General features: G+C 35.9%; 1 protein-coding gene across 5 annotated transcripts in view; it reads right to left on the reverse strand.

Moving 5' to 3' along the window:
- Positions 1-20,195, reverse strand: part of HECTD1 (HECT domain E3 ubiquitin protein ligase 1) — a 97,819-nt gene that overhangs the window by 15,804 nt on the left and 61,820 nt on the right. For 2 of the 5 annotated variants that reach the window (XM_070427464.1, XM_070427438.1), the window contains exons 19-28: positions 19,597-19,702; positions 17,522-17,656; positions 16,778-16,917; positions 15,700-16,023; positions 14,033-14,199; positions 13,762-13,938; positions 10,041-10,877; positions 9,153-9,374; positions 2,013-2,146; positions 170-292 (exon numbers count right to left, since the gene is read on the reverse strand). In XM_070427464.1, the coding sequence (XP_070283565.1) occupies positions 170-292; positions 2,013-2,146; positions 9,153-9,374; positions 10,041-10,877; positions 13,762-13,938; positions 14,033-14,199; positions 15,700-16,023; positions 16,778-16,917; positions 17,522-17,656; positions 19,597-19,702 (2,365 nt within the window). The remainder of the gene's footprint in view (positions 1-169; positions 293-2,012; positions 2,147-9,152; positions 9,375-10,040; positions 10,878-13,761; positions 13,939-14,032; positions 14,200-15,699; positions 16,024-16,777; positions 16,918-17,521; positions 17,657-19,596; positions 19,703-20,195) is intronic. The other 3 variants (XM_070427456.1, XM_070427447.1, XM_070427473.1) reach the window with 3 other exon arrangements.

Genomic DNA, 20,195 nt, shown 5'->3' on the forward strand with positions numbered 1-20,195 from the left:
TTAACCTCTTTTAGCCCTCTCCCATCCTCCCCCGGGAAGTTTCTTTTTGTTAATTCCATTTTTTAACTCTCTCTCCTTTCCCTGTATATTTTTCTAGACATTTTGGTTGATCCTTTACTGTGAAAGGGGAAAAAATACATCATGGGGATGATAAACATGAAGATATTACCTGCTCCCCAATAGGTCGGCTCCCACCTCCAGCAGGAACCTGTGGTAGCTGTGAAGTGACAGCATGGTGCGTTACATCAGAGCGAGAGCCGGCTCGTCGCTGCAGGGATGGACGTCTCAGAATCTGATTTTTAAAAATATGTAGAGACATCTAATTATGACCCATATATATCCTTATTCAGCCTTGACTTGAAACTATCAACCCATATTACCAAAACTGTCATTAAAAACTTCATATTCATTAGCCATCTTCATAAAAGTTATAAAATGAATGTTTTAAATTCATCATGCATCATATATTAACGCCACAAGAAATATGCTGGCATACTGTTTCCCAAGCAACATATACTAAAAGCATTTGAGTTCTTCACCCCATTAAAACTCAACTTATACCCTGGCCAGTGTTGCGTTGTGGTTAGAGCATCATCCCATACACCAAAGGGTCTCAGGTTCAAATTCCAGGTCAGAGCATGTACCTGGGTTGCAGGTTTGCTTCCCGGCCCTGTTGGGATGCATGTGGGAGGCAACCAATCTATGTATCTCTCACATCGATGTGTCTCTCTCTCTCTCCCTCCTCCCCACATTTTCTCCCTTACACTCTCTCTAAAAATCAATGAAAAAAATATCTTTGGGTGAAGAGTAACCAAAAACACAACAAAAAACCCAAACACCACAACTTATGAAGCTTTTCAAAATCTAGTAACATTTCATTTTTAAAAAATAAAAAAATATATACATTTAAATAAAGAGTATTTCCAGTCAAGAGTTCAATTCAAAGACTATCACAGTGGTTAAACACTGGGATTCTGGATCATACTGCAATGGCAAGTCACAGCTAAACTGGCAACACTTTTTCCACCTAACTCTTATTAACCGTTTGAGTCCCAAGCAGCGCAATCGCGCTGCTGAGATTTTATGTCGAGAAAACCCAGCACATTTCGAACATTGTGGACAACTGACGGTGCGTTACCGATTGTCGAAGTCGCGCGCTCAAATTTACTGACGCAAGTACATCACACAGCTCCTTTTGAGTCCCAAGCAGCGCAATTGCGCTGCTTGGTATTTCTCGATCGCTTGGTATTTCTCGACATAAAATAAAACAAGCGCTATCACGCTGTTTGGGTCTTTTCGTACTCATTTAGAGAAAGCGCGGTTGCGCTGTTTGGGATTCTTCGACAGTGTTTTTTCAATACCTCCTGGGACTCAAACGGTTAATTAGGGTAAATTACTTCTTCTATGCCTATACTTCATAGCTCTGTATAAGGACTGATGAGAACAGATACTGCTTTCAAAACAGTAGACCCTGGGGTAAGGGTAGGGGGGTAAGAGATCAACCAAAGGACTTGTATGCATGCATACAGGCATGGTTAATGGACACAGATACTAGGGGGGTGAGGACATGTGCTGGGGGGTGGGAGTGGCCGGAGAGAGGTCAATGGGGGAAAAAAGAGACATATGTAATACTTTAAACAATAAAGAATTTAAAAAAACAAAAAACAGTAGACACTAAAAAATTCTATGTATAAATATTGCAGATGAACCATGAAAATTGTATTCTTTACGATTAGTGTTTTAAATCTGTTAAAATATGTGATATTGTAGTATTTTTCAAATATAAATAACCAACTTGTATAGATACACAAATATTTGTCATTGTGTTACAACTGCCTTTTAGAAGAGAATCATAAATGCTCATATTAACAGCATTTTTCATAATTAACCACATTTTTCGTACTGGTACCACATTTCCTTGCTTCAAAGTTTAACCAGGACTTTGCTTTTCCTCCATTCGTTTCAATTATTAATATTTTATCTTAGTTAAGAGAATAGGGGACTCTCTCTACCATAACCTCCTCGTATTCCTGGTCCTCCTGATTGTCATCTTCATTTTCATCATCTTCCTCATCTGGCTCAGGCAAGTCCTCATCATCATCTAGCTCAGCTAACAGGGTACTGGCACGGCAGCTATCAAGAAAATCTAGAAAACAAAACCAATAACCTTACTCTCAACACAATTAACAAAGCCTAACAAAAAATCAACATGGGATAAAGAATGATCATAAACTAAATCCAAATCTACAAAACCATAATATAAAAGGTCAACAATATGGACTATGATAAAATATAACAATCATATTATCAATCTCTGCATAAGTCACAGTTAGCACAACATGTCAACAAATATCTACAGAGTACCTACAATGGGTCAAGAATTGTGTTAAGCACGAGATATATATACAGTTATGAGCCACATAGTTAATTCAATATTTTCTGATGACAGATTTTTATTTTGTCTATAATAATGATATAATTTTTCATATAGTACGTGAATAATGTTTCTTGGTGGTTGGGATTGGGGTGGGCGGTTTTTATGGCTTTAGTCATTGAAACAGTTGTAATGAGTTTTATTTGGAGCTTTTTAAAAAAATACACATAAAGATGTTCATGCCTTCATTTCCAGTTGTAAATGTACTGGGCCATCCCAAAGATATTTCCAGATGCTAGACTTTGGAAGGAACATAGCCTGTTCACTTACATGCTCATGTTGTCGCTTACACATGTATACTCTTTCTCTCTGTGATATATATATATATATATAAATAAAATAAATAAATAACTTCTATAGCTATACAGTCAAGTGCTGCATAATGTTTCGGTCAACGACAGACCACATATTCAATGGTGGTTCCATTAAGATTATAATGGAGCCCAGACACTGTGGCTCAATGGTTGAGCATTGACCTATGAACCAGGAGGTCATGGTTTGACTCCTAGTCAGGGCACATGCCCAGGTTGCAGGCTCGATCTCCAGTGTAAGGCGTGCAGGAGGTAGCCGATCAATGACTCTCTCTCATCATTGATATTTCTGTCTCTCTCTCCCTCTCCATTCCTCTCTGAAATCAATAAAAATATATATTTTTTAAAAAGATTATAATGGAACTGAAATATGCCTATCTCAACTGCCGTGTCATAGCACAATGCAGTACTCATGTGTTTGTGGTGATGCTGGTATAAACAAGTCTACTGCATTGCCAATATGACACATACAATTAGGGATAGTACATAATGCTTCATAATGAAAATAAATGAGTATGTGACTGGTTTATGTATATACTCACCATATGCTTTTTATTATTATTGTAGAGTGTAATCTTTCTACTTACAAAAAAAAAGTTTGCAGTAAAACACTGTGCCATGTTACACCAGCAGCAGCCTCATACATCTCATGTTTAACACATCTCTTGATTGATCATTTTCTCTTGTGCTCGATTTAACTCGTGTTTTATGAATTCAGTATAACCTAAGTGTACAGTGTTTATAAAGTATACAATAGCGTAAATAATGTCATAGGCCTTTACATTCACGCATTCACTCACCACTCACTCAATGACTCAGCCAGAACAATTAATAGTCCTGCAAGTTCCATTCAAGTGCTCTATGCAAGTGTACCATTTTAAAAATCATTTGTACCATATTTTTACTATACATTTTCATGTTTAGATACACAAATATTTTTCATTGTGTTACAACTGCCTACAGTATTCAGTACAGTAACATCTGTACAGGTTTGTACCCTGGAGCAATAGGATATACCATACAGCCTAGGTGTTTAAGAGGCTATAGACCAGTGATGGCAAACCTTTTGAGCTCAGCGTGTCAGCATTTTGAAAAACCCTAACTTAACTCTGGTGCCATGTCACATATAGAAATTTTTTGATATTTGCAACCATAGTAAAACAAATATTTATATTTTTGATATTTATTTTATATATTTAAATGCCATTTAACAAAGAAAAATCAACCAAAAAAATGAGTTCGCGTGTCACCTCTGACACGCGTGTCATAGGTTCGCCATCACTGCTATAGACCATCTAATTTTGTGTAAGTACACTCTGTCATGATTGTACAAGGATGAAATGCTTAATAATGCATTTCTCAGAATGTATCCCAGTTAAGTAGTACATGACTACTGTTGTAAACAGAATAGACAAGATTTGAGCCCCCTGGAACTACAGGGGAAACAGACATTTAAAAAGTATACAAATGAATATATTAATATGAACTATAAAAGATCTTATGAGGGAAAAGAACAGGTAAGTCAATCAGAGAGATCTTAGCTATGTGACCTGGCAAGTTACTTAATGACAATTACTACTTAAGGATTATACACTATATTCTGAAAGAAAATACAAAAGAGAATTTATAATTATTTAGTAGATATGTACATCTGCAGACCTCTGAACCAAATATATTTTAAGCCTAATAATTATATAAAACTAAAAATTCAATACCTTTCACTGAATGACTAGAAGAGGCCTGATACTATATTCAACTAGTTTCTAAGATACAGAGTTTTTAGCACTTTAATATTCTGAAATCAGAATGCATGTTACAAGCAATGGCAAGTCACAGCTAAACTGGCAACACTTTTTCCCTTAGTGACATAAAATAATGGTGTCTCTTATAACAATGGCATCTTAAATTTGATGAAATATATTACCCCTAACACATATGTTACCCCTACAATTTAGGCAGTGGTTCTCATAAACATGATGAGATAGCAGTATACATAATTACATAATAAATCATTTCCACTTTTAGTTCATTTTTAAAGGAAAATCATCTAACTTTATATATATATATATGTGTGTGTGTGTGTTACAATTCACTGAAGTCAGATTTTTTTAACTCATCTACCCTTTTTTTATCAGAGTATAAGAATGTTTTAAAAAGCTCCATAAATTTCATAGATTTGACCATCACAGAATCAAATTATGGTCCTCAAAGTGTAAAAAGTAAACATTTATATATACAGAAATTATTTTATAAGACAGATATTACTGTGAGCCTTCATAGCAGCACTTTTATAGTCCTCTAGTTTTAGGAATGTAGAAAAGGAAATTTTAATCATCTAACAATTTTTAAAAGGCAACAAGGAGCCCTAACTCTTTAATATTCTCTCCCATTAGCATACCCACAACCTTCTTAACCTTCAAATAATAATGAATTAAAGCGTGACTTTAACACATTAAGAAACAGTTTTTCTCCGTGAGAAAAACTGAAGTGGAAAATAGCTTTTCAATAAATGTACAATACTTGGAAATAATAATAATCATCTTCATTTGCTACCTACACATTTAAAAGATAAAGTAAAAAAGAGAAATGTAATGTTTTTCCTAAAACCATACATCAGAACCAATTCTTAGCTTGGAATAGGAGAGGCCACATTTTCAGAAAGAAAGAAAACATTATAATGAGATACATAAAATAATACTTAAAATATCTTTATATACATTTTCTTGTATTTGAAATTAATAACAGTAATTTTTTTAAACATACTTTTTTACTGATTTCAGAGAAGGAGAGGAAGAGAAATAGAAACATTAATGATGAGAAAGAATCATTGATCAGCTGCCTTCTGCATGCCCCACACTGGGGAGCAAGCCAGGGACCTGACCAGGAACTGAATCACGATCTTCTAATTCAGAGGGCAACTCTCAACCACTGAGCAACAATGGCTGGTCAACAAGAGTAATTTTTTAAAAACAGGCATGCCCTGTCTGGTGTGACTCAGTTGGCCGGAACATCATCGTGTACACCCAAAGGTGGTGGGTCTGATTCCCAGTTAGGACACATACCCAGATTGCAGATTCCATCCTCAATAGGGGAATGTACAGAAAGCAACCAATTAATTATTTCTCTCTCTCACATTTATGTTTCTCTCCCCCCACCCCCCGGCTCTGTCTCTCTCCCCATACCCTCTCCCTTCCACTCTCTAAAAATGAATGGGAAAAAAATTCTCACTCCTCAAGCAAGGATTAAAAAAATAATGCCTGTCCAGTGTTGTTCAATGGTTGAGCACTGACCCCTGAACCAGGAGGTCATGGATCAAGTCAGGGCTGCGGGCTCCATCTCCAGTGAGGGATGTGCAGGAGGCAGTCCACTGATGATTCTCTCTCATCATTAATGTTTCTGTCTCTCTCTCCCATTCCCAGTAATCAATTAAAAAAAAATAACAACAACAACAGCCCTGGCTGGTGTGGCTCAGTGGACAGAGCATCGGCCTGTGGACTGAAGGGTCCCGGGTTCGATTCCGGTCAAGGGCATGTACCTTGGTTGTGGGCACATCCCCAGTAAGGGATGTGCAGGAGGCGGCTGATCGATGTTTCTCTCCCATTGATGTTTCTGACTCTCTGTCCCTCTCCCTTCCTCTCTGTAAAAAATCAATAAAATATATATTAAAAAATAAATAAAACAACAACAACAACAACAACAACAATAAAATAAGAAAAAGAACAGGCAATGTGATCAAGGATCCGTGTAAAGGGTATTCCAAAACAATGATGGGAGTGCAATTCAGCAATTACTCTGTTAGGAATTTACCCTAAGGAAATACACAATAATATGGTTCAAAGATGCTCATTCATAACCATGTTTATGTTAATAAAAACTGTAACTTAGCCCTAGCTAGTTTGGCTCAGTGGCTAGAGCATCGGCCTATGGACTGAAAGGTCCCGGGTTCGATTCAGGTCAAGGGCACATGCCCAGGTAGTGGGCTCGATCCCCTGTGAGGGGCATGCAGGAGGCAGTCAGTCAATGATTCTCTCTCATCATTGATGTTTTCATCTCTCTCTCCCTCTCCCTTCCTCTCTGAAATGAATAAAAATATATTTAATAAAACAAAAACTGTAACTTAAATAACCAAAATGGAGAATTTATTAAACAATGATCATATAGTCAAATAGTGGCATATTTGGCAGCCATTTCAAATAGTAGAAACCCACAGAACAATGTGAAAATGTTTCACAATGTATTGAGAGAAACGAGCTGTCTGGAAAAGACATAATCCCTTTTTGTTTAAAAAGAGAGAACATACACCTCAAATGGTATCTATAGATATAAAAGCCTAAGTGACCGCTTGGCTGTTCACTATGATGCGCACTTACTACCAGGGGGCAGATGCTCAATGCAGGAGCTGCCTCTTGGTGGTCAGTGTGCTCCCACCGTGGGAGCGTTGCTCAGCTGAAAGGGATTACTGGGGCTGGGATGAGCAGGAACGGCTCCTCCCTGGATCCCTGCAGGCCATGCCAAGGGACCTCACTGGTGCACGAATCCCTGCACTGGGCCTCTAGTGTATCAAATAACAGTGATTGTTTCCAGAAGGCAGGGACTAGATGATTTTTATTTTCATCTATATTTACTTTCTACAAAATGTCTTAATTTTCTATTAAATAAGATTAGAAATATATTTTAATTGAATCAAGTAGTTTTATCGCTGACTATAGGATTGAAGCCATGATGATGCAATTATAAAACTTTATTTGAAAAATTCAAATGTAACCTATTTAAGGCATTATTTCCAAAAGATCTTGATAATAGCTGTGATATTATTATTTACTAGAGGCCTGATGCACGATATTCATGCATGGGTAGAGTCCATAGGCCTGGCCGGCGATCAGGGCCGATCTGTGGGGGCGACTACCACAGCCGGTCGCTTCCTGCAGAGCAATGGGGGGGGGGGGGGGGGTGGGTAGGAAGGGGGCAGCGCCAGCCCACTCACTGGCTGGCCCTGCCTCCCGCTCGCCCAGCCACTGCCAGTCGCTTCACTCTGTAGGGCGACTGGCAGGGCAATCAGGAGGCCCCCCGCTGGCACCCACCTTGGCTAGCCTGGGGCCTGAGGGCTGAGGGCAGCTCCTGTGTTGAGTGTCTGCCCCCTGGTGGTCAGTGTGCATCACAGTGACCAGTCGTTCCACCGTTTGGTTGATTAGCATATTAGGCTTTTATTATATAGGACAATAAGAAATATATATATTTGGTCTTCGCCTCTGTTCCAAGAACTGATCTCCTAAAACCTTTGGAATTTCCTATATAATAACAATAAAGGTGCCTTTTGTTTTTCATAACCAGAGTTGTTTTTATGAGGAGACTTTTGGAAAGCCCCTAGGTAATCTAAGGATGGGGGTTGGTTATGAATAGAACTAACCATAATTAGAAGGTTAGAACTTCCACTTCACCCTCTAGACCTCTGGGGAGAGAAGAGGAGCCGGAGACTGAGTTCAATCACCAATGGCTAATAATTTAATCACACCTAATTCATGAAGCAAGCCTCCAATAAAACCCAAATGATGAGTTTGGAGAGCTTCCAGAATAGGGAAGAAAACACAACCAGGAAGCTCCAGTAGGGTCCCCACACTCAAGGGGGTAGTGCCCTGTGCTTGGGACAGACCCTTTCAGACCTCACCCTATGGATCCATTCTATTTCTGGAATTATATCCTTTTTATAATAAACTAGTAATCTAAATAAAATATTTTCTTGAGTCCTGTGAGCCACTCTAGCAAATGAATCCAATCTGAGGAGAGGGTCATGACCTCCAATTTATAGCCAGTCTGTCTGAGACAGAGATGACAACCTGGACTTGCAATTAGCTTCTGGAGGAAAGGGGAAAGGGAGTGTAGTGGGGGTGTGTGTTTTAGAACTGAGCTTTGAACCTGTGGGATCTGACACTATCTAAGAGTAGAGAGTGTCAGAATTGAGTTGACTTATAGGACAGCCTAGCTGGTGGTGTCAGAGAACTGCTTGGTGTGGAAAAACTTCACACACATTTGGTAGTTAGACATGTCAGAAGTGAAGTATTCTGTATTGAGTAGAGAAGACACACAGAAGTTTTTTTCCTCTTACATTACAGTGTACAGGAATATCACTTTACAAAGTTTATTCATCTATTACACTTCTATTCTCTGATAAAGGTGTCAAATATCTTATGATTTGTCATTAGTGACAAAACGCAAAAAAAGGATAACACAAAAATTCTTAGATGTCTTTTTATAATCTGTTAACTTAATAGTCCCTCATATTATGTAACTTTTTTCATCTCATTTGTTAGGAGAATAATTCTTTCCTAATTAAAAGTTAAAATCACAGCAAAAAAACATAATAAAAGCATCTCTATACAAATATCTAAATATTTTAAGCTATAACTTACCATATAAGGAATACTCTGCTTCCTGACCTGTGTCACTCTCACTGGAGGTTGATGTGAGGCTGGTGGTTAAAGTATTACTTAATGACTGCCCAACTGATAAAACTGTTGTTGCTGTAGCTACATTGCTGCTGCTCGTAACACTGGATGTTGACATAGTCACTGTTGATGTAGTACCAGGTGTGGTCAAATTAGGAAAACTCTGAGCACCCATAAGAGGAGAAGCTAAAGATAAAAATGAAGCAAATCAGTACAAATAGGTAGAATATTACAAATCTTAGAATAACTAGGTTGCATATTTAGAAAAAAGAATGAGGTCATGAAACATTAATTAAATGGCTGAAAAGCAACTTTGGGAACCCAACTGAAATCCAACTAAAAGTTCTTATTTTTATAGCACTATTATTTTTCAAAAAAATTAAGTCTAGCTTTTTACAAAAAGTGAAATAAGCAATGGAATAATTCCCAATAATATTTTCCAAAGGAACTACTTTGACTCGTTAGTAGTTTAAATTAGAATCAAATAACTTTCAGCAGTTAATAACAATTTAGGAACAGTGTGATTCTCTGATTTCAATTGACTATGATGGTATTAATAGTCATCTATTTTCTCATGCAACTGTACTTAATGATTTATCATAGAAGTGAAAAACAGAAGTGTGTTATTGTTTTATCCTTTCAGAATAAGAGGTTATCACACCTGATCTGAATTCTTTAAATATGATTCTACAGAACTTCATATTCCTGAAGTGCTAAATTTGATGGAGTTGTATCTAACATGGTTAATGTTCTAGTTCAAGACTGAAGCCAGAACCCACTGAACAAGAAACTCTACTTTGCATCCCTCAGAGTGGAAAAGGCATTGGTTTCCATAAGGAAAAGCTCACTTACTTGCTGTGCTCATCACATTCCTCCCCAAAGTATTAGTGTTGTTATCACTGCTGCTTCGGCTTAGATTCATGTTGTTCGTGGCATTAGTCCGTGCTATGTTTGCCACTCTCCTTACAAAACTCTCCAAGCTAGATGTTTCTCTTGAGGACAGGTTAGGTACACTTGCACTAGAGCTCATAGGGGCCCCAGCAGCCAACAAAGAACTCACTGACAGTCTGTTACTTGCTGAGGAGCTAAGGGGTCGTTGTGAAGCTGCTTCTTTATTAGTTAACTCAGATACTGAACTAACATCAGGAGAACTGACACTAACAATTCCCATGGATATTGCACTAGACTCCCCAGGAGTACGAACAGAACTATCAGGGCCTAACTTTCTTTCAGCATTTTCACTTCCCGTTTCCGCTGTTAAGGTACTGGTGCTGGCACTGGATGATGACCCTACTTCTGTTTGAGGGATGTTTTCAGCAGATGAAAGAACAACAATTGGTTCATGGACATCAGCTCCTGAAACTATACTGTGTTCCATTACAATTTCTGATCTCCGTTCCGTTTTGGTCGAACCCAAGCTGATGTCGCTGCTACTGGCCACGCTACACACAGAACTGCTGCTTCCTTTTCTACTTGAGGAGCCTGCAGCAGCAGATGTCTTGTCTGGACAGTTGTTTTTCACCAAGCTGCTCCATGATTGCGTTGTGCCTGAAACAGTGGATGAAACAGGTTTGGGTGATGCCACTGTATCAGGGTCGTACCCTGGTGCAAGCTTGAGGTCAAATTTTCCTTCTGCGCCCATACGGTAAGAGTTTGAGCCACCAGCATCCCAGGTGACATCAATCCAGCCTGGAAAGGGACAGGAGTTTGTGAGACCCAGCAGAAAGCAGATAGGAGCGTGTCAGACAGTAGCTCCACAATATGGGATCAGCTTTTCATCAGTGCTGTCTGAATTTCTATAGTCATTTAAGGTCTGCCAACTAAAATTAAATTCTTCCTTTTATTTCTATTACTTCTGAACTGTTCGCTTTGGTGATATTTAAAAACAATATAAGGGTCATGTATATGTCTACTGGGGTATCTTTTAAGGGGAAGAACTGTTAAAAATTGTTTTAAAAAAAGAATACAAATGGTAAAATACTGCAACTTCAGCAATATAGATGAAATCTAAGTAAAAGGTTTTTTAGTTGCTAAATATGATTATGTGGTCAAATGTTCTTTACAGAAAAAATTGCTGGTTTACCATTCAATTCTGAGTTTGGGCTAAATCCTGTAACTGACAGACAAAATATTCATATATCACTGTAGAAATTTTAGGTCACTAGCTCAAATAACACTAAGTTAGCATTTCGGTTGTGTTCTCAAAGTTCAGTGGTTACTTGGTTCTCTGATGATTAAGTTTAATATATCTGAATAAGCACAGAAAAATCCTAAAAACAAAAATTTTAAAGTATACTAAGCCCTTTTACTAAAACTAATAACTAAAGCTATATACTAAAGCTAATAACATGTGAAGAACTAATGAGCAAAATGACATTTAATCTATATTTATTTGTATTTGGAAAATTATACATATTATTTTTTTTAAAATTAACTCCCCAAAACAATAAAGTGCCTATTATAAAGGAAACTAATAGAAATTTTACAATCTTATTTTAGTGTTATAAACAAACTACATTTCATGGATGAACACATAAAAATGTTTATTTTTAAATATAACAAGTCTTTATAAAGTTTAAAAGTCCTTCGGCCATACACATACCCACATGCATGCACGCATGCACACACATGTATACATACGTGTACACACACCACACACACACACACACACACTGTTAATTTATGTGTATGATGAGGTTCAGAGGGATATAAGCAATATTGAATTACCTGTGGGGATTCTCTGCATATGAGTTCTTTGAAAGGAAAACTGCCCCAAATCTACATAAATCTAGTTTACATGAGATTTCAATTGCCTCAATTTATTCTTTATGCTGAAATAACCTCTGAAGAACCAACAATTAACTATCTCTTCTGCAACATGGAAAAGTATAAGAAAAGTAAAGGTGCAAAAACATATCCCAGCCCCAAATAAAAATAACATTTGCATTGCATTAATTGATTCAAATATACACTGATAATTTATTTCACAGCACTTATAAAAATTTGTAATTATATGTTTATCTGTTTCACCCAGAAGCAGGGGAACATACTTTGACCATTGTATACCTGAATTCTAACAAAGTACCTTTACAATGTAGGCATTCATAATTGTAGAATAAATAAAAATTATTATATATGCATTGGTTGGATATCCCTATCAACACATAGATTCTTTAGGGGAAAAAAAAGATTTAATTGATATAATGTAGAAAAATAATTTTAAAATGTAAACTATTCATATTAGTCTGAGAATGTGTTTAAATTCATGTCTAAGGGGGACTAAGAAAGGGTACATATGTTCTATCCATAAGTATATAGGAACACAACTCTAAACTCCTATGCCCCCAAACTAAATAAAAACATAGTGTTAGTAATAACTAGCCATTATTAGAAATGGTTGGCTTAAGTATTTGAAAGCTAAGAACTCTCTCTGACATAAAAGTTTTAAAGTAAACTAACAGAAATTGTCATCCGGTGAGCCAAAACTCTGAGTCTCTACATATGTCAGATAAAAAATAAGCCTCTCTTATATGCTAAATTCTGAAGTTATAAGATTCCAATTTTCCTATGCAGTTGCTTAATTCTAGCCCAAGAAAAATTAACTGCATTCACATATACCCTAAACTAGCCCACACAATTAAAAGCCAAAACAAACAATTTAGGAGAAACAGAATATTAAAAAAAAAGAAAGTGTACTTAAATACCAACAAACATATTTGAAATTTCTGAGTTGAATGGTACTATTGTCATCTCAACTATTACTGGTTTTTATGACTTTTGGCAATTATGTACATGCTCACTTACTGTTAACCTGCTACGATAACAATGCTCTGCAATTAGGATATGACTCTAGAGAAATGCATTTCGTAGTATATAATTCAAGGAACAGAATCTTAAAAGCAATAAAATCAAAGAGTTTATCTAAGTAAATTTAGCCTTTATCATACAGAATATGAATATATTCAGATATTAAATGTTCGTCATTTTCCTAAGCACTGTCACTTTTCCTAAGAACCCACCATTGGTTAGGCAAATTATCCACTAATAAATCAACCTTCTAAGGTATAAAAAAAAATTACTCATAATAGTTGAATCTGGGAATTAATAACAATTTATTAAATGGGTATGGACTTCCCTAAGCTGGCAGGCGGACATCCCCCGAGGGGTCCCAGACTGCGAGAGGTGCAGGTCAGGCTGAGGGCCCCCCCCCACCAGTGCACGAATTTCATGCACCAGGCCTCTAGTATTAAGGTAAAGATCAATGAAAACTTACAAATAATAAACTTAAAAATAAAAAAGCAGAAAATGTACCTTGAGTGGATTCAACTTATACTAGCTTATTAATCACTTCGAAATTTTAGCAATAAGTTTTGAGTCAAAACGTAAGAAAATTTTAAAATTTCCCTTATTTGTAAGTAAATGATTTTTTCCATTTTTATGTGAAATCAACAGATCAGTTCTTCTACATAAAACCAGGATATTTATGCAAATTATAAATTATCCCAAAATAGCAAAAGAATTTTGTTATTTAAGTACTTAATTTCTACACTACAAATGCTAAGCACCTACTCACCATTATGCAGTTCTCCAGTGACGGTGCCTTCTCCCTGTGGGCTGCCATCCTGGTCTCGCCATTTCCAATCAAGGCCTCTGATCACACGAGCCCCTGGAACCATGTATTTCAGAACCTGGGAGCGTACTAGACGCCTTTGTCTCCTAAGATTAGCTTCTGCTTCCTTAGCTGCTTTTCCTGTAAGGTAAAAATTAGAGAAATATAAACAAAATCACTTCAGATAAATATAATTATTTTAGTAAGTTAGAAAAACCCATTATCATCTCTTTACCTAGCTGATCTTCACATACTCCATTTACAGTGCCATAAAGTTCAAATCCAGACAGTGAGAGGTAGTGAGTTTGACCACTAGCATTCTTTCCCATCTGTTTAATTCTCACATGTCGCCAACCTTGTTTCTCATCCTTTGGTGGATCAAGAGGCCATGTTGCTGTTGACCTACAAACATGTTAAGGAAAAAATGGTGTAATATTTTACAACAGACGAAAAGATGTTTTAACGTGCAGAAGAATTTTTACATAACAGAGAACTATAGGAAAAACAAAGTATCTTTCATATTCAGTCAAGTTTGTTACACAAGAATTAAAAAAAATCAAAGGGAGAAATATAGTAATCAAGAAAATAAGTTAAATATTAAATGTTTAAATGTATACTATTAATTTGACTCATAACATTAAATGATTTATGATTAATGAAATCCAAAGAAATAAGACAAATTTTGAGTAACAAATATGTTTTTATGATGCAAAAGACTTTTTAAATTCTTGAAATGTTTTAAATGATATATTTAAGTATTAATGTTAAAGCTTGAAAATATTATCTAGTAATCTAGTTAAGAAGCTCCTTCCATACTACATCAAATGCAGAAAGTAATTTAATGCCATACTCTATCTACCCTTCAAAATGTGCCACAATGTACAATTAAAAGTTATTAGGACTAAAATTTTAGAAATGTAATACCAATTCTTTTAAAAAATTTATTGATTGATTTGAGAGAGAGGGGGGTAGGGGGAGAGGAAGGGAGAAGGACAGAAGGAGGACAGGAGGGGGGAAGGGGGGAAGAGGAAGAGGGAGGGAGGGAGGGAGGGAGGGGGGGGAAGGAGAGAGAAACACTGACTTATTGTTCCACTTATTTATGCATTCATTGGTTGATTCTTTTATGTGTCCTGACTGGGGATCAAACCCTAAACTTTAGCATATCAGGATGATCTCTAATCAATTAAGCGATCCAGGCTGAGCCCTGATCTTCTGTCTTTAAAAAAATTATATATATATATATATGTGTGTATATATATATATATATATATATAAATTAGTAAGAGATACATAAAAATAATAAAAATTTGTCAGCCATCTATAATAATTAAAGGGTAATATGCTAATTAGACCGGACATCCTTCCGGACGAAGCCGGGGCCGGAGCAAAGCGGCCCGGTCCCGGATGCCTGCCAGGAGCCCGAGCAAAGCCCAGGTCCCGGGTGCTGGAGGGAAGCCGATACTGGCAGCCAGGGGAAGGAAGGCCTACTCTTGCATGAATTTTCATGCATTGGGCCTCTAGTTATTCAATAACCAGCAATAATCTGTTGAACATTCACAAGTATGATGTGAATATATGGAGAATTTAGTAAAAAACTAATTCCATTTTTTGTTTTTTGTTAGTGTGCTACACAGACACACACATCGTAATGTATCAATTTCTTTTTAAATATATATGTTCAGTTTTCTACTAATGTTTAACTTAAAGCTTTTCACAAAGTTTTGGTAAAGTCAGCATTTCAAGTTTTAATACCTAAAATTTATTATTAATAATATACTGTTTTCAGAAAGGAAATCTTGCTTCAATTATCTCACAAAGAAGAGAGCTCTAAGGATATACAATCATAAAAATAAACATGGCTCTTTATTGAGTTTTCTAATGCACAAAGACTCCTCCACTAACCCTGGTTCATTGAGACTGCAGTCATCAACATGGGTATACAAAGAGGTCCAGTTCTGTCCATCTTTGGATACCTGGAAAACCCAATTTCTCAGTGCAGACCTTCCATATCCACGAGCATGACGAAGTGTATATGCTGATGGTATCACCCAGAGACCCAGATCTATGGCAAACCACGCATTCTTATCATCATTGCTATGACAATTTAAAGCTGAATTATCACGACTTAGTATGTCTTCTAAGCGGCCATAAGGTAGATTTCTTCCTTCTGATGAGGTTACTACTACAAGTCCATAAGAAGCTGGATTTACCCATTCATATGCAGTTCTACACAAAATAAGAAAATATTAGCAGTTAACACTATTAACATATTTATTCATAGCTTTTATCATACATAAAATTATATCAACTTTTAAAATTCTACTATTAACAAATTTGTTTTTCTTCATGAAAATTAATTTAGCCCTAGCCAGTTATTTGTTTGTTTTTTGTTTAAATATATTTTTATTGATTTCAGAGAGGAAGGGAAAGGGAGAGAAAGATAGAAACATCAATGATGAAAGAGAAGCATTGATTGGCTGCATCCTGCATGCTCCCTACTGGGGATCAAGCCCACAACTGGGGCATTGTGCCCTTGACTGGGATGGAACTAGGAACCCTTCGGTCCACAGGCTGGTGCTCTATCCACAGAGCCAAACTGGCTAGGGCAGCTCTAGCCAGTTTTGCTAAGGGGTCAGGGCATTGGCCCTCGGATTGAAGGGTCTCAGGTTCGATTCTGATCAAGGGCATGTACTTCAGTTGTAGGCTCAGTCCCCAGACCCAGTCAGGTCGTGTGTGGGAAGCAATCAATTGATGTGTCTCTTACATCCATGTCTCTCTGTCTCTCCCTCCCTCTCTCCCTTCCACTCTCTCTAAAAATCAATGGAAAATATATCCAAAGGTGAGGATTAACAAAAACAAAGTTAAATTAGATAGTTTTAAATTTAACCTATAAGACAAAATTTCATTAACTACAGGATACTCAAATCTTATTCTGCTACCTAGAATGCTTTTTCCAGGTGAATTAAACAGAATGACTTACTTGGCATTTGTCCCAATCCAGTAAATAATTCCATTTTCATCAAAATCATGCTGGTGCCGAAATATAAAATTTTGTCCTTCTCTTAATTTTCGAACAAAAATAAATGAAGATCGATCAAAATCATACCACTGCTTTGCTACCTAAACCAAAGAAAATACAAAAGACATTTTACTAATAATATTGTAAGACACATTGCCCACTCTTATCCTATCCCATTAATGTGAGCTATTTTACTATAACAAATACTAATTAAACAATATTTGAAAAACACAGAACAGAAATGTGCAAAACCAAAGTAGCCTACTATTAATATCATAGAGTATTTCTGTAGTCTATTATTTCAATAGCTACAATAAAACAAAGTCTTGTTTATACAATACAAAACACTTTTCTCTTACCCGGTTTTATACATTTTAATAGCTCCATAAAAGTACTCAAATTAATGGAAATAATTGTCAATTTGATATACCTTTATTGATTGGCATTAAGGTTTTGTTCACTATTTTAGTACTGCAAGTAACTATAATAAACATCTTTATGAAAAAGCAATTTATAATGTATAAAGATTATTTTCTTAAACAAAGTCCTAAAAATGGAATTGCTAGATCACACTGTATTACCATAACTCTGGATGCATACTTCCCAAATTACTTTCCTAAAGGGCTAGACCACAGCAGAGAATGGTTACTTCACTATGCCTTTGCAAGAACTCAACATTTTTTTTTCTTTTCTTTTAGATCTCACCATTTTTAAGAGGTACTGTTCCAAAGATTCAACTGTAGCTAAGGGTTCCATCTTCAACATCCTGCCAGTCCTATCTATCAATGCAGTTTCACCAGGTGCACGTTCCAACCGAAACCTTAATCTTCTTGTAAGTATCTGCAGAGAAAGGATCAAAATACTTCATGATTACCTTGCATTTTTCTTGAAATTGTAAAAATGAAACTGTTACATGAACACAGTGATTCAAGTTTATAAAGGATCAATGTCCATTGATAAAGGAAGAATCAATGTCTGTTTCTATTAAATATGTATTTTTAAAAAAAGGTCCACTGAGTAAGAGATATAAGCTTTCAAGAAAAAAACAAAGTTAACTACTTAAAGTTTCTAAACAACTTCAACTATACATGGTATAAATAAAATTATTATAAAACACTTTAACAGAAGTATTACATCTCTAATTTATTACTTATATTTTTCCAGTTAAGTTATGAAAAGTACTAATTAGCATATTCCTTTAAAACTAGAAATATATTAAATAATCTATAGCTAATAAACTTTTAAAAATACAAGATAGCTTCCAATCCATTTATTTTAGTAAGCAACAAGTAAGTAGGAGACTAGCAATATGAGGTAGCTTCATTTCTGTATAAATCTATAAACACAATTAAATATTTATATGTGCATTTGGATAGCATTTTAGACTGCAAAATCACCAGAGGGCATATTTCTAACCTTCCTGGTCTTTGTATCTTGCACTCTCCTGAAATGAGAAATATATAATGAAAGATATTTGTGCTCCTAGGACTGTTTCAGTCTTTGAGACTAACTAGTCTCTACTTCACTCACTTATCAAAATAAAGCCATAGAAAAAAAAAAAATGGACTGCCCTAGCCGGTTTGGCTCAGTGGATAGAGCACCTACCTGCGGACTGGGGGGGTCCCAGGTTTAATTCTGGTCAGGGGCACATGCCCATGTTGCGGGCTCAATCCCCAGTGTGGGGCGTGCAGGAGGCAGCCAGTCAGTGATTCTCTTTCATCATTGATGTTTCTCTCTTTCTCTTTCTCTCTCTCTCTCTCTTCCCCCCCTTTCCTCTCTTAAATCAGTAATATATATATATATTTTAAATGGACCACAAAATTCCCTTGGCTCCTCTCTATGTCTGAAATGAAACAAAGTAGACCTCAATATCTTGTTTAATATACATTCAATGTGAGGTGCACTAACTGCACTGTAACTTCCTGGAAAAACTCTCTAGTCTGGGAGTCTAGTGGCTTCGGTAACATTATTGGGTTCCTGGGGATATGGCAAGTTTTACCTTGAGTAGGCACTGTTTTGGCAAATACAGATTCTTGGTTACTTATTAAGGGCAATATTTAAAAGAAACTTTCTATGCAATGGAATACAGGATAGGTTGGACAAAGGCAAGATTCAAGGCCAAAGGACCTGTTAGAAAATATTAAAGTAACCCATAGAAGATACAATGGAGGTATTAACAGTTAAGAATATTTGTCTGTTCATACCTATATTACAGGTGCTAACAAAAGAATAATATATTAAATGAGAATGTCAACCAAATAACATTTAGGAAGAAACAGGCTTCTTACAAACACATAGATAATGACAGATTTCTGAAAGGATCAATAGGAATAGCTAAAGAAGGCCTTCTGGCTCTAACCAATAACATCCATAAAGCAAAAAAAAAAAAAAAATGCGTAAAATGTTTTCACATTTTCTTGTATGTTGACACAGAGACGAAGGAACTTAACTCATGATTCTAGAACAAAAGGAACCTTTTTTTTGCTTTTCCACAGGTGAAGTGTCTTTTTCCACTTATGACCTACCAAATGATTTATTACTTAAAATATTTTATTAAAAATCCACAGTAATTTCATTAAACAAAATAAAACTGAAATTTCAATACATTCAAGAGTCATGAAAAACAACAATCAAATGGCATTAAGGATAAAATCTTTAATAATTAAGCAGTATCATTATTTAATACAACATGAAAGGAAATTTTTTGGTCTGTGTGTTTTTTTTAAAGACCGCTCCTAAATGCATTCAACTATAATAGTAAATGCCTTTTGCATGATTACCTGGAGGTTGTATGTAGATCCTGGAGTATCATACAAATGGAGAGGTAGACGTTCAATAGATTCTAGTACAGCTATTAATTTTCGAATTAATGCAACTGCTGGTCGACTGTGAAGCAAAAATAATTGTTAAGAGTTTTTATATAATTTCATACACAAGTTCATACAGAAACTGCAATAACCAACCCCATATAGATCCCACTTCCTAATGAGTTCAAAGAGAAGTTTGTGTACTACACTACATCTGAGTAAACAAAAATACTCTAACTCAATTTCCTTCCCTTAATAAAATATTGCATTTTACTTATAAAAGTTTAATTTATTGCATTCAAAGTAGATGTGTAATTATTATCTTTAAATTTACCCCTTGTATTATATTTGACACATAAAAGAATATGTGAAACAAATATTTTTCAGAAGTGATATTTGTTGGCAAGGCAACATTGGTACAATATTTCTGGAAAATAATTCGACAGTATCAAGAAACTTAAAAAATCATCGAAAACAAAGACCATTTTAAAATGATATCAAGAAAATCATCTATAACCATTAACGCAGTAATATCACTTTAAAATTTTTATATAAGATATTTCCATTGAGAT

This window comes from Myotis yumanensis, unplaced genomic scaffold (genome assembly GCF_028538775.1).
Source record: "Myotis yumanensis isolate MYYU_CA2020_CCGP unplaced genomic scaffold, mMyoYum1.0.hap1 SCAF_1, whole genome shotgun sequence".
Classification (NCBI taxonomy): domain Eukaryota; kingdom Metazoa; phylum Chordata; class Mammalia; order Chiroptera; family Vespertilionidae; genus Myotis; species Myotis yumanensis.